This window comes from Staurois parvus, unplaced genomic scaffold (genome assembly GCF_062004578.1).
Source record: "Staurois parvus isolate SC_StPar_1 unplaced genomic scaffold, SC_StPar_1.0 ptg000449l, whole genome shotgun sequence".
NCBI lineage: Eukaryota > Metazoa > Chordata > Amphibia > Anura > Ranidae > Staurois > Staurois parvus.
In genome coordinates, this window is record NW_028318245.1 from 3,973,699 (window position 1) to 3,994,741 (window position 21,043).

Genomic DNA, 21,043 nt, shown 5'->3' on the forward strand with positions numbered 1-21,043 from the left:
GCGAGGCAGGCCAGCGAGGAGGGAGTTGCAGTAGTCGAGTCGTGATATGATGAGGGAGTGGATGAGCTGTTTAGTGGTTTCTGGGGTTAGGAACGTGTGTATTTTGGCGATGTTGCGGAGGTGGAGTCTGCACGAAGATTGTACTTGTTGAAGATTGTACTTGGGGCTGGAAGGATAGGTTGGAGTCCAGAATGACACCAAGTACTCTGGCCTGTGGGGCGGGTTTGATGGTGGCGTTGTTGGATGTGATGGAGAAGTCAATGGGGGGTGGTGTCCGGGCTGGGGGGGGAAGACAAGAAACTCGGTTTTGGAGAGGTTCAGTTTAAGGAAGTGGAGCAACATCCAGTCTGATATGTCGCTCAGTAGGTGTGTGATTCGGGCGGAGACCGAGGGGGTGAGGTGGGGGGTTGAGAGATAGATTTGTGTGTCGTCGGCATAGAGGTGGTAGTTGAACATGATGTTATATTGAGGAATGGAGATGGACCTTCCATATGGTGTCCAGTATCTCCTCCTCATTTGTTGGGAACATGACGTTATATTGAGGAATGGAGATGGACCTTTCATATGGTGTCCAGTATCTCCTCCTCATTTGTTGGGAACATGACGTTATATTGCGGAATGGAGATGGACCTTTCATATGGTGTCCAGTATCTCCTCCTCATTTGTTGGGAACATGACGTTATATTGAGGAATGGAGATGGACCTTTCATATGGTGTCCAGTATCTCCTCCTCATTTGTTGGGAACATGACGTTATATTGAGGAATGGAGATGGACCTTTCATATGGTGTCCAGTATCTCCTCCTCATTTATTGGGAGCCCCAACAATTCTAACACTAATCAGGAAAATGACCATCCCTTTGTCTTACAATAAGGGAGATGACTTTTCAATATAAATTGGCTTCCCAACATTGCTGATCTACCATTTATAATGCAGCCTCATTGTATCTGATAAAATCTGTTGATTCTCCATAATGTTTAATTAAACACCATACTTTTAGAAGAAGTAAAGCTGAACCATGAACCAAATGATTCTTTCATATTGTCTGTTACTAACCTGTGCTGATATCTAGAGAAGATTCATCCTGTTCACATTTCACGGTCATCTCAACCTCCTTCATAGACTGCTCATCTCTCCTCACATAAGTCTCCTGTTTTTCCTCTTTAACTTCAACTTTCATATGAATTAGATCTTCGCCCTAAACCCCAAAATGATAGAAAATAACATCTTTTGTTGATGTAACTGTTAAAACAAGAGACAAAGTAAAAGAATACCATCTCATACAGACTTTAAAATATTCAGTCCCACCTACCTGATGATGGTGAGGGATGGTGTGACCTTCTTGTATGGAATCCCGGGAATACAGAGGACGGGGACATCTCTCTGGTGGGTTCCCATGACTGGATCCATCTGTAGGAAACACACACACTGACTGAATCCATTGTTTCTATGTGTTTATCAGATGATGGGGGATCTAGGTGGACCCTCCGTACTGCTCTCTCCTTTCCAATAAAGTCTCCTCTTACCCGGTGATGTGAGGGGCGGCTGATTGTCCATCATGACGTCCTTGTAGAGGTCCTTGTGTCCTTCTAAATACTCCCACTCCTCCATGGAGAAATAGACAGTGACATCCTGACACCTTATAGGAACCTGACACACACAATGATACAGTCACCATCCAGACACATCTCTTGTCTGTTACTGGAGAATGTCCCAGAATTCCCGGCACCGCTCACCTCTCCTGTCAGCAGGTCAACGATCTTCTGGGTGACTTCTAGAATCTTCTTGTCATTGTTTCTCTTGGGTTTCAGGGAATGAGGTGAAGGCACTGTGATGGTTAAATGGTCACCAGACCTCACTGGAGGAAAACTCTGTTTTCAAAAGAGAAACAATAACGGCATGAGACCTTCCCAGAATCCTCCTCACCTCTCCGGTCAGGTCTGTGTTTTATTAATAGAGATGAGAGTGATGTCATGTGACCTCCCAGAATCCTCCTCACCTCTCCGGTCAGGTCTGTGTTTTATTAATAGAGATAGGAGTGATGTCATGAGACCTTCCCAGAATCCTCCTCACCTCTCCGGTCAGGTCTGTGTTTTATTAATAGAGATGAGAGTGATGTCATGTGACCTCCCAGAATCCTCCTCACCTCTCCGGTCAGGTCTGTGTTTTATTAATAGAAATAAGTGATGTCATGTGACCTCCCAGAATCCTCCTCACCTCTCCGGTCAGCAGGTAGATGATCTCCAGGGTGAGGTCCAATATCCTCTCAGTCATGTGACTGGGGTCCTCCTCCATCTTTATTGATGTGATCCATACAAGACTCTGATCTCTGTAGACAGATCATATAGCACCCTCGCTGGTCATTATAACTCAAAGACAAGCGGAGATTCCACCCTCTACCCAAAGGCTTTTATATTGGACTTGGAAAGCGTGAGGGAGGTTTGGAACTGTGACTCTGTTGAGTTAATAAACACCAAATATATTCAACCTCAAAACAAACACTTTAAAAAAATTACTATACCTAAAATTATAAGTATGCAACTATAAAAAAAAACCTTCTTTTGGTGTGTGGATGTCTACTATAAGTCATTTTAAAGCCGTTTACGTATATTTATGCACCCTACACATGTCTTCGAGAGGGTTCTTTTTTAATGTATTTATTATACTTTTGACTATATTTTAACTTCTTTTTATATGAAAAATAGCTATTAGGGAGTGATCTTGGGGTATATATAGCACGTGACCTCTGTTGGAGGTAAGAGATGTCACAGTGACTATGGAAGAAGAGGACGGATGTGACGGTGGAGGAAGAGGTCGAACATGACGATGGAGAAAGAGGACAGACATGACGATGGAGTAAGAGGTCGAACATGACTATGGAGGAAGAAGACAAAAATGACTATGGAGGAAGAGGACGGACATGATGGGGAGGTTACTGGGTGTAAATTTAAACTAGGACCTTACTACCTCCTCTGCTGCCAGTTCCAGCAATGCCTTCTCTCTACTTCCTCCCAACTCACCACCATGGGGAACTGCCTATTTATAACCTGACATCACTTCCTTCTTCCATAGAGACTTCCTGTCTGGATAGAAGTGATATCACCACCATTTGGAGCTTTAGAGGAACCGCAGCCCCAAGAAATGTGTCATAGTGTGAACGTGGCCTTGTGCTGTGTGTGTATGGACTGTACGTCTTTCTAGATGGGGTCAGCTCCACTCCCATCCTATCAACCATTACTCATTTAAAGTCAAGACAATAAAAAAAAAAAAAAAAAAATTTAAACCAACATATATTTTATAATTTGAGATATATATATATATATATATATTAATTTAATTGTTAAGTTTGAGCTTTTTTGGAGCTTCGAGCTTTAAGCTACAAAACGCTCAAGTGTGAATGCAGCCTAAAGGCCTAGAGCTGCACCCGCGTTTCGGGAGGCAATGACCGGGTGGTTGGCTTGGTTTTCCAAAGAGTTTTATTGAGTTAAGCAATTTAAATAACAAGAGATATAAAAGTAATACACAAAAGGGGTACAATGAAAAACAAGAGGCAGAGATAACAAAGTTACATCCTTTAACACAAAGACATGAGAAGAAGCCCAATTGGTCACAAGGACTAAACTCGGTCTTCTCCATTCCAGGGCAAGGTCATATATTGCGGGGGAACATGACGCAGATCAGTAGGAAAAAGTAATGCCTATGCAGTGGTACACCCGGGGGGAAGAGAAAAAGTTGGGTGAGGAAAAAAACACACCTCCACCCGCAATTAAGGCAGCCTGAGGAGCGAAGGGAAAGGGGGGAGAAAAGGACCAAGAGGGGAGGAAGAAAAGGGAGCTTGCCTGAGGAACAGAAGAAGGACAAGGAGTATCCTACGAGGTTCAAGCTATTGTGCTTTCCCAGAGCAGGTCCAATCAGGAAACGGTCCAGACCCAAGTGACCACTGAAATGTATCCAATGGTCCCAAACCTTCAGAAACTTGGTGTGTGTATTCATGAGGATGGACATGAGCTTCTCATGCCCCATAACCTCAACAAAATTAAAAAACAAGTGCCAGGCCTTAGCTATGGTCTGCCATGCTACCAGGAAGACGAACCTCACCAGCATCTTCTGAGCTTTGGTCAAGGAAAGGACGGACTTGTGCAGCAAGGCTTTCCGACGTGCCGGCTGTGAGTGCTCTCAATATTTATGCTTGGCACTTTTTAAAGACTTGAGAAGCATGCTCATCACTTTAGAGAACAGCACCGACCAGGGATGTGTGATGGCGGGGCCACTTATCTACTGCCCAGGGATTTACGCAAATCCGCCATCTTTTCTCTGCAATTTTCTACATTTACCGATGTCATTGTGATGGAAGTAAATCAAAATACACATGGCTGTACATTCTGTGCAATCTTTTATTTTTCAGGTTTAATTTTTACATAAAGTACTTAAAATGTATGTAACCCCACCAATTTGCAGTATTTATATAAGTACAGGATCACTACATTCTCTGACAGCTCTCCTCCCTCCACCATCCACACTACATTCTCTGACAGCTCTCCCCCCACCATCCACACTACATTCTCTGACAGCTCTCCTCCCCCATCCACACTACATTCTCTGACAGCTCTCCTCCACCATCCACACTACATTTTCTGATAGCTCTCCTCCACCATCCACACTACATTCTCTGACAGCTCTCCTCCCCCATCCACAATACATTCTCTGACAGCTCTCCCCCCACCATCCACACTACATTCTCTGACAGCTCTCCTCCACCATCCACACTACATTTTCTGACAGCTCTCCTCCCACCATCCACACTACATTCTCTGACAGCTCTCTTCCCACCATCCACACTATATTCTCTGACAGCTCTCCCCCCACCATCCACACTACATTCTCTGACAGCTCTCCTCCCCCATCCACACTACATTCTCTGACAGCTCTCCTCCACCATCCACACTACATTTTCTGATAGCTCTCCTCCACCATCCAAACTACATTTTCTGATAGCTCTCCTCCACCATCCACACTACATTCTCTGACAGCTCTTCTCCCCCATCCACACTACATTCTCTGACAGCTCTCCCCCCACCATCCACACTACATTCCCTGACAGCTCTCCTCCACCATCCACACTACATTTTCTGACAGCTCTCCTCCCACCATCCACACTACATTCTCTGACAGCTCTCCCCCCACCATCCACACTATATTCTCTGACAGCTCTTCTCCCGCACCATCCACACTACATTCTCTTACAGCTCTCCTCCACCATCCACACTACATTCTCTGACAGCTCTCCTCCCCCATCCACACTACATTCTCTGACAGCTCTTCTCCCCCATCCACACTACATTCTCTGACAGCTCTCCCCCACCATCCACACTACATTCTCTGACAGCTCTCCTCCACCATCCACACTACATTTTCTGACAGCTCTCCCCCCACCATCCACACTATATTCTCTGACAGCTCTTCTCCCTCACCATCCACACTACATTCTCTTACAGCTCTCCTCCACCATCCACACTACATTCTCTGACAGCTCTCCTCCACCATCCACACTACATTCTCTGACAGCTCTCCTCCACCATCCACACTACATTCTCTGACAGCTCTCCTCCACCATCCACACTACATTCTCTTACAGCTCTCCTCCACCATCCACACTACATTCTCTGACAGCTCTCCTCCACCATCCACACTACATTCTCTAACAGCTCTCCTCCACCATCCACACTACATTCTCCGACAGCCCTCCTCCCCCCACCATCCACACTACATTCTCTGACAGCTCTTCTCCCCCCACCATCCACACTACATTCTCTGACAGCTCTCCCCCCACCATCCACACTACATTCCCTGACAGCTCTCCTCTCCCCACCATCCACACTACATTCTTTGACAGCTCTCCTCCTACCATCCACACTACATTCTCTGACAGCTCTCCTCCCCCACCATCCACACTACATTCTCTGACAGCTCTCCTCCACCATCCACACTACATTCTCTGACAGTTCTCCTCCACCATCCACACTACATTCTCTGACAGCTCTCCTCCCCCACCATCCACACTACATTCTCTGACAGCTCTCCTCCACCATCCACACTACATTCTCTGACAGTTCTCCTCCACCATCCACACTACATTCTCTGACAACTCTCCTCCCACCATCCACACTGCATTCTCTGACAGCTCTCCTCCCACCAACCACACTACATTCTCTGACAGCTCTCCTCCTACCATCCACACTACATTCTCTGACAGCTCTCCTCCACCATCCACACTGAGGATGGACATCACCCTGACTATGGAGAAAGAGGACAGACATGACGATGCAGGAAGAGGATGGACATGATGATGGAGGAAGAGGATGGAGATGATGATGGAGGAAGAGGACGGACATGATGATGAAGAGGACGCACATGACGATGGAGGAAGAGGACAAACATGACGATGGAGGATGATGACGGACATGATGATGAAGAGGGCGGGCATGACGATGGAGGAAGAAGACAGACATGACGGAGGGGGGGGGGGGGGTTACTGGGTGTAAATAGAAAATAAGACCTTATTACCTCCTCTGCTGCCAGTTCCAGCAATATCTCCTCTCTACTTCCTCTCCACTCACCTCTCATTTAGAACTTCGTTTTATTCAACACTTTGTGTTGAATATAAACACCGCAATCTATGTTATGTTTCAACTTTGAGTCCGCTGCTTCATAGTCCATTCTTCAATTAAATATAATGATCAAATGCAACCCACTGAAATGCAACATAAATTATTTAAAAATCATTTCATAACAAAGTATCACTCAGGACTGAAACCATGTTTGTTTTATTTGTCATTCCTCTATTGTATTATGTCTATAATTACATGTGTAGATTATACCTCAAATCAAATCCTAACATTAAAAAAAGAAATGAGAAAACAATAATTCAATATAGTTTTAATATTTATTAATGAGAAATTAATTAATGAGCGAAAAAACTCCCCAGAAAACCTAAAAATTGAAATACAACATGTTAGGCTCAATTTACAGAACTTTAATTCAAGTTGAAGGATTGGTACCTTAGTCGTGTGAAAATTTTGAGTATATGTTACCTACTGTAGGTTTCTCACACATGGTGAGGGGCTCCAAGGTTTTTGACTGAGGGGTAAAAAAAAAAGGTCTGTCCTGAGTACTCGGGAGGCTTTGAAGAGTTTTGGGTGGGAATAGGACTCCGTTACTTGGTCCACATCATACCTAGAAGTCAGACCTCATTATTGGCTTCAGTTGTGCACAGGCCATAGTATACGTGAGCTGACTGAGGCTTGGGGCTTTCTTTCTTTTTCCTATGACAGCTAGGTGAAAAGGCTGAGTGCTGACAGGACACTAAAAAGGTACAACAGCTGCCTGTTTGCTTTGGGGAACCCATTGGAGGTGGGCAGCCTATTGGCTAGGAAATAGAAGCACCAGACCGAGGAATAAAATCTAGGATGGATCAGACCAATTCTGATTGGTCAACATGGTGCAAAGAATCACTCTGATCCATCCCAAGATTTTATTCTTTGGTCTGGTGCTCCTTCCATTTCCTGACCAACTGGGTGACCACCTCCAATGGGTTCCCCAAAGCAAACAGGCAGGTTTTATACCTTTATAGCGTTCTGTCAGCACTCAGCCTTTTCACCTAGCTCTCAAAACACAAAGAAGGTATAGGAGCTGCCTGTTTGCTTTGGGGAAGCCATTGGAGGTGGGCACACTGTGAGTCAGGAAATGGAAGGAGCAGCAGACCGAGGAATAAAATCTAGGATGGATCAGACCAATTCGGATTGGTCAGCATGGCGCAGAGAATCACTCTAATCCATCCAAGATTTTATTCTTTGGTCTGGTCCTCCTTCCATTTCCTGACCAACAGGGTGCCCACCCTTAATGGGTTCCCCAAAGCAAACAGGCAATTTTTATACCTTTTTAGTGTTCTGTAAGCACTCAGCCTTTTCCCCTAGCTCTCAAAACACGAAGAAGGTATAGGAGCTGCCTGTTTCCTTTGGGGAACCCAATGGGGGTGGGCACCCTGTTGGTCAGGAAATGGAAGGAGCACCAGGACCAAAAGAATATAATCTTTATGAGTCAGTGATTTTCTGTGCCGGTGCTGACCAATCAGAATCGTTCTAATTCATCCCAGTAGTTCTGCAGAAAGAAGAGGGAGATGAACAGGTGCTTGGACCACTACACTGGCTAGGTGGGCACTGACAGCTGACTGAAGCTCAGGGTTTTCTTTCTCGTTTCTATGAGAGCTAGGTGCTGACACAACACTAAAAGCTACAAGAGCTACCTGTATGCTTCGGGGAATACATTGGGGTTGGACGCTCTGTTAGGAAACGGAAGGCCAATAAACATAATATCTTGGGTGGATCATCAATTTTCTGTGCCGTGCTGACCAATCAGAATCACTCTGATCCATCCCAGATTTAATTCTTTGGTCTGGTGCTCATTTCATTTCCTGACCAACAGGGTGCCCACCTCCAATGGGTTCTCCAAAGCAAACATGCAACTTTTATACCTTTTTAGTGTTCTGTCAGCACTCAAAACACGAAGAAGGTATAAGAGCTGCCAGTTTGCTTTGGGGAACCCATTGGAGGTGGGCACCCTATTGGCTAGGAAATAGAAGGAGCACTAAACCGAGGAATAAAATCTAGGATGGATCAGACCAATTCTGATTGGTCAGCCTTGGGCAGAGAATCACTCTGATCACAGATTTAATTCTTTGGTCTGGTGCTCCTTCCATTTCCTGACCAACTGGGTGCCCACCTCCAACGGGTTCCCCAAAACAAACAGACAGCTTGTATACCTTTTTTTGTCAGCCTTTTCCCCTAGCTCTCAAAACATGAAGGCATAGGAGCTGCCTGTTTGTTTTGGGGAACCCATTGGGGGTGGGCACCCTGTTAGTCAAGAAATGTAAGGAGCACCAGACCTAAAAAGAAAATACAGGATTGATCAGAGTGATTCTCTGTGCCAGTGATGGCCAATCAGAATTGCCTGGATCCATCCCAAAAGTGCTGCAGAAAGACTGGTGAGAAGAATGGAGATTTTAAATCCCAGGACCAATACACTGGCTGGGTGGACACTGTTCTCCATCCATGGAGGTAAGTAGAGCAGGGACCGAAAGGGTGGGGAGGGTGTTAGTTCACCTTTTCAACAGAGGGGGGTATATATGTGATGGTGGGTGGTCGATCCTTGTGTAAAAATGTTTCGGCAGATGGGTTTAACCCAAAAGGGAGTTTTCTTTAGTCGGGGTTTGCTCCTATGTGCTGCGAGAGCAGCCATTAGCCTGACACATTTAGGCCTTGTATCTGGCCTACACAGACCAAGGTCCAAGAGAGGCTGAGACTGGGGAAGCTCTGTCCTAAGTAGGAACAGACAGAGATATGCCACAAACCAGCCAGGAGGCCGAAATACATTATACTGTATCCCTAATGTTCTGTAATGAGCTTTGTACACTGCATGGGGCTGTCTGTCACCCAATGAGAATCTGAAGACCCATCCACACTTGAGCGTCTTGTAATGCGAAGATCGAAGCTCCAAAACGCTCAGAGAGGAAAAAAAAACAATACTACTCCATGTAGATGGTTTGCAAATGCGCACAAAAACACGCAAAAAAATGCACAAAAACACTACACTCCGATGTGAATGGAGCTTTAGGCTTACGGGATTATCATTATTCCTGGGCATGCTTAGATCTTTGTGTTCCTAGGTCTACCTACCTACATAGCCTACTATGAGAGGGCTACTCTATGGAGATGGTCCACATCTCCATTACAAGTTGCCTGAAGCAGAACGCCTGAAGCTCAAAAACATTTTAGAGCTACTCTTGTAGCCAGGCAGATTGATGCGTTTTTATTCCCATAGAAGTAGATGGAAACGCGTTTTCATGTGCTTTTGTCGCGCAACCAAGAGCCTTTATGTGGCATGACACAACATGGCAACAATTGGAGGTCTCTGATCAAATGTTTCTCTGTTGGCAAATACTAAAATGCCAGAACTCAAAAAGCCTGAAAACGCCTGAACAAATTGCGCAGAAATGTTTGCTAACGTGCACAAAACCACACGACAAAATGCGCAAAAACGCTATGCTCAGATGTGAATGGAGCCTTGGGCTTATGGGGTGATCATGGTTTCCTGGCATGCCTAGATCTTTGTGTTCCTAGGTCTACCTACCTACATAGCCTACTATGAGAGGGCTACTCTATGGAGATGGTTCACATCTCCACTCCAAGTCGCCTGAAGTAGAATGCCTGAAGCTCAAAAATGTTTTGGAGCTACTTTTGTAGCTCCACTCAGGCAGATTGATCCGTTTATGTCGCATTTTTATTCCCATAGAAATACATGGAAATGCGTTTTCATCACGCAACCAAGAGCCTTTATCTGGCATGAAAAAACATGGCAACAATTGGTCTCTGATCAATTTTTTCTCTGTTGGTGAATACTACAATGCTAGAACTCAAAAAGCCTGAAAACACCTTAACAAATCGTGCACAAACATTTGCAAACGCGCCCAAAAACACACAACAACGCTCCGATGTGAATAGAGCCTTAGGCGTATGGGGTGATCATGGTTTCCTGGCATGCTTAGATCTTTATGTTCCTGGGTCTACCTACCTACATAGCCTACTATGAGAGGGCTTCCACTATGGGTGGTGTATTTTTATTTTCTACTATGCAGATATAGGAAGGAATAGGGATACCGCAAAGCGGGGACAGACTGTAGTTGGCACATCCCACCGATGGAGTCTACAAGAAACAGAGGAAGCCAAGAGAAGCTTCAGCCCCATCAATCTCCATGTGAATGGAGCCTTAGGCTTATGGGGTTCTCATGGTTTCCTGGCATGCCTAGATCTTTGTGTTCCTGGGTCTACCTACCTACATAGCCTATTATGAGAGGGCTTTCACTATGGGTGGCGTATTTTTATTTTCTACTATGCAGATATAGGAAGGAATAGGGATACCAGAAAGCGGGGGCAGACTGCAGTTGGCACATCCCACCGATGGAGTCTACAAGAAACAGAGGAAGCCAAGAGAAGCCTCAGCCCCATCAAACTCCACCTATAAATGGCAGTTTGTAATGAGATCAGATTCGACATCCCTGAGGAAGGGGGAGGCATTTACCCCGAAACGGGTTGGCTTTACTTGATGCTCTGAACGAATAAACTTTTCATATAGAGCCCTGAGTGCTTAGAAGTTGCTCCTCAATACCCATCCCTATAAATTAAATATGACAACTGGGAGGGGGGAGTATACTGGCAAAATTGATATGTACTAAACAGTTCCACCAGTTGAAAACCATCCTACAGTTTTCAAAAGAATCCTTCTTTTATCTGTAGTTTGAACATAGCAAAGACGTTCCATGATGTGTCTTCTCTGGTGTTTAAGTGAAGGATTTCCCACACACACAATATGAATAACCATGCTCACTTGTTTGAATCCACTTGTAACCAAGAAAATTTATTTTGTCATTGAAACATTTCTCACATTCTAGACATAAACAAAGAAGCTCATATGTGACTTCTCTGGTGTGTAAGAAGGGTGATTTTCTGTGTAAAACATTTCCCGCACTCCGAACAAGAAAAAGGCTGCTCGCCCGTGTGACTTCTCTGGTGTATAATAAGTTTCTCTCTTTTGATGAAACATTTGCCACACTCCAGGCATGGAAAAGGACGTTCACCCGTGTGAATTCTTTGGTGGACAATAAGATCTCCTCTCTGAGTGAAACGTTTCCCACACTCTGAACACGAATAAGGTCGCTCCCCTGTGTGAATTCTCTGGTGTTCAATAAGCGCTCCTTTCTGAGCAAAACATTTCCCGCACTCTGAACATGGATAAGGACGTTCACCCGTGTGAATTCGCTGGTGCTTAACAAGCTCTCCTTTTCGAATGAAGCATTTTCCACACTCAGAACACGAAAAAGGGCGCTCGCCGGTGTGGATCCTCTGATGTACCATCAGCGCTCCTTTCTGAGTGAAACATTTCCCACACTCTGAACAGGAAAATGGACGCTCGCCGGTGTGAGTTCTCAGGTGTTGAATGAGGTTTCGGTTCTCAGCGAAAGATTTTCCACACATCAAACAGGACAATAAGCCCTCTCCTTTGTGAACACCCTTCTGGCTTAAAGAAGAGTTCTGGGGATCAGATGGATCTGTTGATTTGTCTGTACTGGGAGAAGGTAGATGTACATCTGAGGTCATAGCGTGTGGTTTGTCGGAAGATTCCTCAGGATTAGAAGGAACTGATCTTACCAACCAGAAAGAATTTACTTTTGGAAAATATTGTGAAATGTCACCATGTGCTGCATTGCAATGCGGGGATAAAATGAGATGTCCCTCCAATGTATTTATACTCCAAAAATGCTGCCCATCTGTTGGAGAGAAAATTAAATATATGTTATTTTTGGCCAATGAATTTGGTGCAACCATAACAGTAAATTACGAATACAAACCAGATCCGAGATACACAACACCCAAACCATACTGGCAACATTATTTACACAATGATATATTGAGGAATGGAGATGGACCTTTCATATGGTGTCCAGTATCTCCTCATTTGTTGGGAACATGACGTTATATTGAGGAATGGAGATGGACCTTTCATATGGTGTCCAGTATCTCCTCCTCATTTGTTGGGGACATGACGTTATATTGAGGAATGGAGGTGGACCTTTCATATGGTGTACAGTATCTCCTCCTCATATGTTGGGAACATGACATTATATTGAGGAATGGAGATGGACCTTCCATATGGTGTCCAGTATCTCCTCCTCATTTGTTGGGAACATGAAGTTATATTGAGGAATGGAGATGGACCTTTCATATGGTGTCCAGTATCTCCTCCTCATTTGTTGGGAACATGACGTTATATTGAGGAATGGAGATGGACCTTTCATATGGTGTCCAGTATCTCCTCCTCATTTGTTGGGAACATGACGTTATATTGAGGAATGGAGATGGACCTTCCATATGGTGTCCAGTATCTCCTCCTCATTTGTAGGGAACATGACGTTATATTGAGGAATGGAGATGGACCTTTCATCTGGTGTACAGTATCTCCTCCTCATTTTTAGAACCCGTTTCCAGTTCTTGTTGAGGCAACACTGTCCTGCAGCAGGCCACTTTCTATTAAAATCTCATTAAAAATGAAGAGACCGCAGAGGATACAACAGTCTCTGGTGATGTGAAGATCTATTAATTGTGTAACAGCTTTGCCTAAGCTAAAAACCTTATACTCAGACGTAAAATTAAATCATGAACTATTTCTTCCACAGTGTTTGTACTTACGTGGGTCAATATGTAGAGAATTTCCATCCTGTTCATCCTTGCCAACCTCCTCTCTGGACGGCTGATCACCACCCACATACGTCTCTATTTCTTCTTGCTTAATTTCAGCTTTTAAATTAATTTGTTCTTCACCCTAAACCCCCCCAAAAAATAGAAACCTTATATTAAAGCTGAACTCCAGGCAAATACAAAAGAGGCAAATGGATGCAGTGCTGCATTCATTAATACATCATTAAATATGTTTTTAATACAAGTGGTGTAAGTACCTGAATGTGACCTGGTAACAGCCTCTTGTCCCTGTACAGCATAGCTCAGACTGGGGAAGGGAGAAGCAGCACCAGGATCCAATCAGCCATGATGCTGTGCTAACAAAGGACATGCTGATAGAAGGAAATAGCAGAGTGAAATAGAGATGAGCTCATCAATCTGCTTGCTCCCCTTTTACTGTCCGGTCCCAGGAGGAACAAGACTGGTAAGTGTTAATGACCTGCAGCAGAGAAATATCCTGCTCATTTCTGAGGAATTCTCATTCCCATTGCTAGTGGACCTAGGGACCGACAACTCTAATCACAACCCCCCCACCCCCACCCCAGCCTGTGGGGATGCATTATCAAGCTGGCCTGGACTAACAGGAGGAAAGAGCACCATTCCGTTCAGCATGCATCCGCCATTGGAGAAATACATAGAAGAAGAGGACGCGTAACGTTGTGTGATCAGACACAAGACCCACAGAAGAAAGGTACTAATTTTTTAAAGAATAAAACTGAAGGGTGCTCCAAAAGAGGACCAGAAACAACGGGGGCAGCTAAGACTCCAGTTCAGACGTAGAAATCGACATTAGAATAAACGACTACAAAGAAGAATGTCCCAGAATCTCTTCTGTGTGCTATACACCAAGTCCACGTACCTGATGATGGTGAGGGATGGTGTGATCTTCCTGTGTGGAATCCAGGGAATACAGAGGACGGGGACATCTCTCTGGTGGGTTTGTGTAACTGAATGGCTCCATTGTGATGTCCTTCAAGGTGTTTCTGTGTCTTGAAAACTCCTCCATCACGCCAACCTCATCCTTCTCTGATTTTGTCTCTTCTTTAAATCGTGGTTAAGATTATCTGATTTATACCCTGAATATTTCATAAAAGGAGATTAGCTGTAACAATATAGCTACTAAACAGCTCAAAATGTAAGTATCAGAAATTTATTATTTTCTACTTAAGTGTATATGAGATGGTTGGATCTTCCTTATAGGAACCAGACACTCACAATGATACAGTCACCGTCTAAACATTTAGGATGTATCCGGTCCATAAACCAGAGGCTCTGGATGGACGGTTGGATAAATGGTTCTATATTTAGGACGTATCCGGTCTATAAACCAGAGGCTCTGGATGGACGGTTGGATAAATGGTTCTATATTTAGGACGTATCCGGTCTATAAACCAGAGGCTCTGGATGGACGGTTGGATAAATGGTTCTATATTTAGGACGTATCTGGTCTATAAACCAGAGGCTCTGGATGGACGGTTGGATAAATGGTTCTATTTTTAGGATGTATCCGGTCTATAAACCAGAGGTTCTGGATGGACGGTTGGATAAATGGTTCTATTTTTAGGATGTATCCGGTCTATAAACCAGAGGTTCTGGATGGACAGTTGGATAAATGGTTCTATATTTAGGACGTATCCGGTCTATAAACCAGAGGCTCTGGATGGACGGTTGGATAAATGGTTCTATATTTAGGACGTATCCGGTCTATAAACCAGAGGCTCTGGATGGACGGTTGGATAAATGGTTCTATATTGAGGACGTATCCGGTCCATAAACCAGAGGCTCTGGATGGACGGTTGGATAAATGATTCTATTTTTAGGACGTATCCAGTCTATAAACCAGAGGCTCCGGATGGACGGTTGGATAAATGGCTCCATATTTAGGACGTATCCGGTCTATAAACCAGAGGCTCTGGATGGACGGTTGGATAAATGGTTCTATATTTAGGACGTATCCGATCTATAAACCAGAGGCTCTGGATGGACGGTTGGATAAATGGCTCTATATTTAGGACGTATCCGATCTATAAACCAGAGGCTCTGGATGGACGGTTGGATAAATGGTTCTATTTTTAGAATGTATCCGGTCTATAAATCAGAGGTTCTGGATGGACGGTTGGATAAATGGTTCTATATTTAGGACGTATCTGGTCTATAAATCAGATGGACATCACGGTGACTATGGAGGAAGAGGACGGACATGACAGGGGGTTACTGAGTGTAAATAGAAAATAAGATCTTTTACCTCCTCTGCTGTCAGTTCCAACAACGTCTCCTACTTCCTCTGAACTCACTTTTCACCCAGAACTTCCTGTTTAAATGACATCACTTCCTGTCTGTACATTCATCACTTCCTGTATGAGGAAGTGATTGCATTGAATATATATACAGCGGTCTACGTTACGTTTCAACTGTTTACCTTCTGCTTTGCGGTCCATTCCGCCATAATGTTACATCCATGTTTTCACATGCAGAATATACCTCAAATAAAATCGAGACGATTAAAAAAAAATTAAATAAACTGAAAAATAACTATCTGATAGTGTTTTAAAATTTATACATTTTAAAACAAACTAAATATTGAAATACAACCTATTAGGCTACTTTCACACTGATCATTTTTACCATGCTTGTGGAGCACCAACAATACATCTCATATGCATTTTTTAGGCTTTTTTCCAGTGTTTTCCATTGATTTTAATAGGGAGGTTCATTTTTTTTGTGTTTTCATGTTCCAAAAAGGCTGCAAGCAGGATTTTTTACACCGCGACATAAGCCCAACACCCCAGTGCGAAAATATCCATAGAATCTAAAGAGAAGCATTTTTCTTGAGCTTCTCAGGGGCTTTTTGTGCTTCAAAAACTCCTCAGCGACCTTAGGCTCAGTTTAGAAAACTTTAAAGCCCATCTGAAAAAAACATTTTCTCATGTAGTGGAGCTGTGCCTGCACTGTACGAGTTTACAGCTCATCTTTGTCTAGGAGTGAGGAGAAAAGAGATATACTTACTTAATCTTCCAATATTTCGCACAAGACCTGTCCGGCACCCCGTGTTCCAGTATTCTTAAGTTGTGAACTGTTCCTGACATCATCAAACCCAGGGCAGGCTCCATAGGCCAGGTACAGTCCACCAATGGACCTCGAAGGAGCGCCATTTTCTCCTCACCCCTAGACAAAATGATCAGTTGTCCTGCAGCTCCACTGCATAGGAAATTACCCAGAGTTAGGATTCAACCAAAATATTAAAACATGTATTTTAACAATTTACCCAATGGTATAGGGAGCCTTATCTCAGGGACCCCTTATCGTTAAGAAGTCTTCCAGATTCCAATAACCACCCCACCTGTAGACCCCCACAACCATCGGGCCAGGGTTGTAGGAAAGAGGCCCTTGTCCTCATGTTGAGAGCATGTGGTCTGCCTGGCTGTATGCAAAAAGACAAAGAGAGGGATGAGGTGGCAACCCTAGTTGTGACCTTGGCTATGAGCTGATCCTGGCTTGTATCCTGACTCTTTCCGATGTTCCTGGACCTCACTGACCGGACATTGATGATCGTTTGGCTTGTATCCTAGCTTCGCTGCTTTTTTGTTGATCAAATGTCACAATCGTCTGTATCTTACAACCAAAAACTGGTGCTGCCCGCTATATCCGCCCTTGTGCCACCCTGTGTCCTCAATTTGTCGCCACCTGATGCTGGCTACTGGGAGGGTATGCAGCTCTTCCTCTAGCATTTGAGTGCGTCAGTGTCTTTTCTGTGTACATATGTGCTTTGGTCCTGTAACCATGATCCTTAGCCTGTCTGCTTGTACATGCTCCCGTGTACTGGAAAGCAATTTTTAAATAAATGTAAAAATGTCAGTAATACGAGAGTCATGTAAGCTGAAGGCATTGAATGACAGGGGAATAATGGAGATGAACCTTTTGCCACATGAGCTTGTGGAAGCATAACTTTATATTGAGGAATGGAGATGGACCTTTCATATGGTGTCCAGTATCTCCTCCTCATTTGTTGGGAACATGACGTTATATTGAGGAATGGAGATGGCCCTTTCATATGGTGTCCAGTATCTCCTCCTCATTTGTTGGGAACATGATGTTATATTGAGGAATGGAGATGGACCTATCATATGGTGTCCAGTATCTCCTCCTCATTTGTTGGGGACATGACGTTATATTGAGGAATGGAGATGGACCTTTCATATGGTGTCCAGTATCTCCTCTCCTCATTTGTTGGGAACATGACGTTATATTGAGGAATGGAGATGGACCTTTCATATGGTGTACAGTGTCTCTCCTCATTTGTTGGGAACATGAGGTTATATTGAGGAATGAAGATGGATCTATCACATGGTGTATGGTGGGGTTGGTTTACTAAAGCCAAAGAGGCTGGTGAAGCTCTGCTGACTTCCATCATCTAATCATACGCAAGAAAAATAAATGTTTTTACATTTTCATAGAATGTGATATTCTTTGCAAAGTAGATTTTCACTATATTCACTAATTTCCTTGCAAAGTGAACAACGTATTTGTCTTTATCAAATCAACTCCAATGACTGTGAAATGATGGAGCCTATCACTGTGGCCACAAGGAGAAGAACCAAAATGGCAGGGATATGACTATTCTATGTAGTATTTAAGTGGCTCCATGTATTCTTAGAATCAGCTGACACATGCAGAATTAGAAGGACTCTTCTGGAAAAAAAAGAAATGTAACCTCTGCATACAGAAAGGCTTCTTCACAGAATGAGCTGTGAACATGTGGAATAGGCTCCCGCAAGAACAAGTTCTGTCCAGATTGTTTTAAAAAAAAGAGCTGGATACGTTCATAAATGCACAAAATGTAGATATTTATAGGTAAAAACACCAGAGATTTTTGATTCAGGAAATAACCAATTGCCTCCTGGGCGATCAAGCAAGGATTTTATTCCTCTACTGGGCGGGTGTCAAACTGGCGTCCCTCCAGCTGTTGCCAAACTACGAGTCCCATGAGGTATTGCAAGATTGACAGTTACAAGCATGACTCCCAAAAGCCAAGGCATGTTGGAACTTGTAGTTTTGCAACAGCTGGAGGGCCGCCAGTTTGACACCCCTGCTCTACTGGATATATTTGGATAATGCTTTATTGGGTTTTTTTGCCTTCCTCTGGCTTACCTCTGGGTACAAGGTTGAGTATATGGAGATTTTCTATTTACTTATTTTTTTTATTGGTTGAACTAGATGGACCTGTGTATTTTTTTCAGTCTATGTAACTCTCCATCTTACATAGATACATAGTTAGTTTGGCTGAAAAAAGACAAAAGTCCAACCAGTTCAACCATTCAAAAAAAAAAAAAATCACTGATAGCACACCAATGGATGACTCTGTGAACACAGATTCACCTTTCAATGACCAATTATGTATGAGTTATGGTTATTTGGAAAATAAAAGTGGATCAGAACAAAGATTGTAAAGAATATAATAATTAAGATAATATAACCAAGCATCGAGCTTAAGATATAAAAATGTACCCTATCTATTAAATACTCATCTCTTGTCCTGACCAATGATAGGCCAACCTCTTCAGTAAAAAAAAGAAGAAAGACCAATAATTGTGTCCCTTGCATGATATATTAGAAATGCTTGCCGCCATCTTGAAAATGGAAAAATGTGCCATCATGCACTACTGCCATTTCCACTTTGTGACTCTGGTATGTCAATGTAAGTCCTCGGACATAATATCAAACTGACCAATTAGTTATAAAGTTGTAGCAAACACACATCAACCATGTGCTGCTTAGCTCCTCCTACCATATTATTTAATAGTCAATAGGTTGTCTCCTATTGGCTCCTAGTAGGCAATGTCGCCACCCAAGAACCAAAATTTCTTGATGTGATTCACATGAAATGTGTCAAGGTTGGTTGGTTCTTGGGTGGAGACATTGCTGTATGCAGTCAACTTATTGATTATTAAAAAAAACAGTAAGAGAAGATAAGCAGAGTGCGGCTGATGTTCCTTCATATTGTCAATGGAGACGAAATATAGTGGCCAGCACCCCAATTATCCCCAGCACCCAGTTATAGTGTAGTTGAAGCAAACCAACATCAGCTGCACTCCTCTTACTGTATTATTTATTAATCAATAAGTTGACTGCATACAGTGGTCTCCACCCAAGAACCACCCTTCCTTGACGCGTTTCCAGTGAAACACATCAAGGAAGGTTAGTTCTTGGGTGGAGACATTGCTATATGCAGTCGACTCAATGATTGTTAAAGTGGAACTCCAGTAAAAAAAAAAAAAAATGACCATGCAGTGGGGCTGTGCCCCAACTGCATGGAACGGCTGCTTGTTTTTTCTAGGGGTGAGGACTAAGCTCCTACTCACCTAACCCTGCGGAAAACTGAGCCCCCCCACAATCCAGCGGTGGACTGTTCCAGTCTGTGGAGCACGTCTTGAGCGTGCTGACGTAAGGGACAGTCCATTTACAAAACTGCTGGACCATGGGGGGCAGTAGCTGAAAGGACCGTTCTTGTGCGGGGAGGATCGGCATGTCAGGTGAGTATATCTTCGGTGTCCTCTCCCCTAGAATAATACATGCATTTGGCCCATACAGCGCTGGCACTGCCCCACTGCAGGGGCCAAAATAGTTTTCCTGGATTTTTGCTTTTAAATAATGCAGTAAGAAGTGCTAAGTGGAGTGTGGATATTTTTTCGCATTTGCAATGGAGATTGGAGACGGACTACAGTGGCCAGCACCACGATTGGCCAGCGCCACAGTGGCCAGCGCCACGACCCAGTTATCACATGAAGCGCGTTGAGGAAGGTTGGTTCTTGCTTGGAGAACTTGTTATCTGCAGTCAATTTATTGACATTTCGATGGAGATTGGAGACGGACTATAGTGGCCAGCACCACGATTGTTCCCAGCACCCAGCTATAGTGTAGTTGAAGCAAACCGACATCAGCCGCGTCAGCAACCTTCCTCGATGTGTTTCACACGAAGCTCGTCGAGAAGGTTGGTTCTTGGGTGGAGAACTTGATGTCTGCAGTCAACTTATTGACATTTCAATGGAGATTGGAGAAGGACTAGAGTGGCCAGTACCACGATTGTCCCCAGCACCCAGTTATAGTGTAGTTGAAGCAAACCGACATCAGCCGCGTCAGCAGCACTCTACGTAACTCCTCCCACCATATTATTTAATAGGCAATAACCAATAATAATAGGACCAACCTTCCTCGATGTGTTTCACAGGAATCGTGCCAAGGAAGGTTGGTTCTTGGGTGGGGAACTTGCTGCCTGCAGTCAACTTATTGACATTTCAATGGAGAGTAGGGATGGACTATAATGGCCAACACCGGATTGTCCATGTATAAGAGAGGCCAGTCTTGAGCAGAGCTATGGATCTGTGTGTTTTTGAAGTAAACCGCCGCTGCTAAATTCGATCAGAGCCTTCAACCCTCAATAATCTCTGGTCAAAAAGACGGTATAGTCAACCAATCATGAGGAAAAGGGATGCATGTGTAGGTGTATCTATATACGTGAAACCCCTTCTTGACAATTAGGAGGAATGGAAAAAAAAAAAAGAAATGAGGACACCCCAATTTGAGGGATAGAGAGGCAGGAACGGCAGCAGGAAGATCTCATCACTGAGGTCTCCAATGGACCAGTGGAACCAGACTATACATGAAATGTCACATTTGTGGGAATGTATACCTCTCAATAT

The 21,043-nt window shown here is 43.8% G+C and overlaps 1 protein-coding gene across 1 annotated transcript in view; it reads right to left on the reverse strand.

Moving 5' to 3' along the window:
• Positions 1 to 20,934, reverse strand: part of LOC149453372 (uncharacterized) — a 37,713-nt gene extending 16,779 nt beyond the window's left edge. The window contains exons 1-5 of the mRNA XM_089688410.1: positions 15,592 to 20,934; positions 14,206 to 14,422; positions 13,299 to 13,431; positions 11,531 to 12,379; positions 1,112 to 1,123 (exon numbers count right to left, since the gene is read on the reverse strand). Coding sequence (XP_089544536.1) covers positions 1,112 to 1,123; positions 11,531 to 12,379; positions 13,299 to 13,431; positions 14,206 to 14,352 — 1,141 coding nt within the window. The 5' untranslated portion in view covers positions 14,353 to 14,422; positions 15,592 to 20,934. The remainder of the gene's footprint in view (positions 1 to 1,111; positions 1,124 to 11,530; positions 12,380 to 13,298; positions 13,432 to 14,205; positions 14,423 to 15,591) is intronic.
• Positions 20,935 to 21,043: the final 109 nt, after the last annotated feature.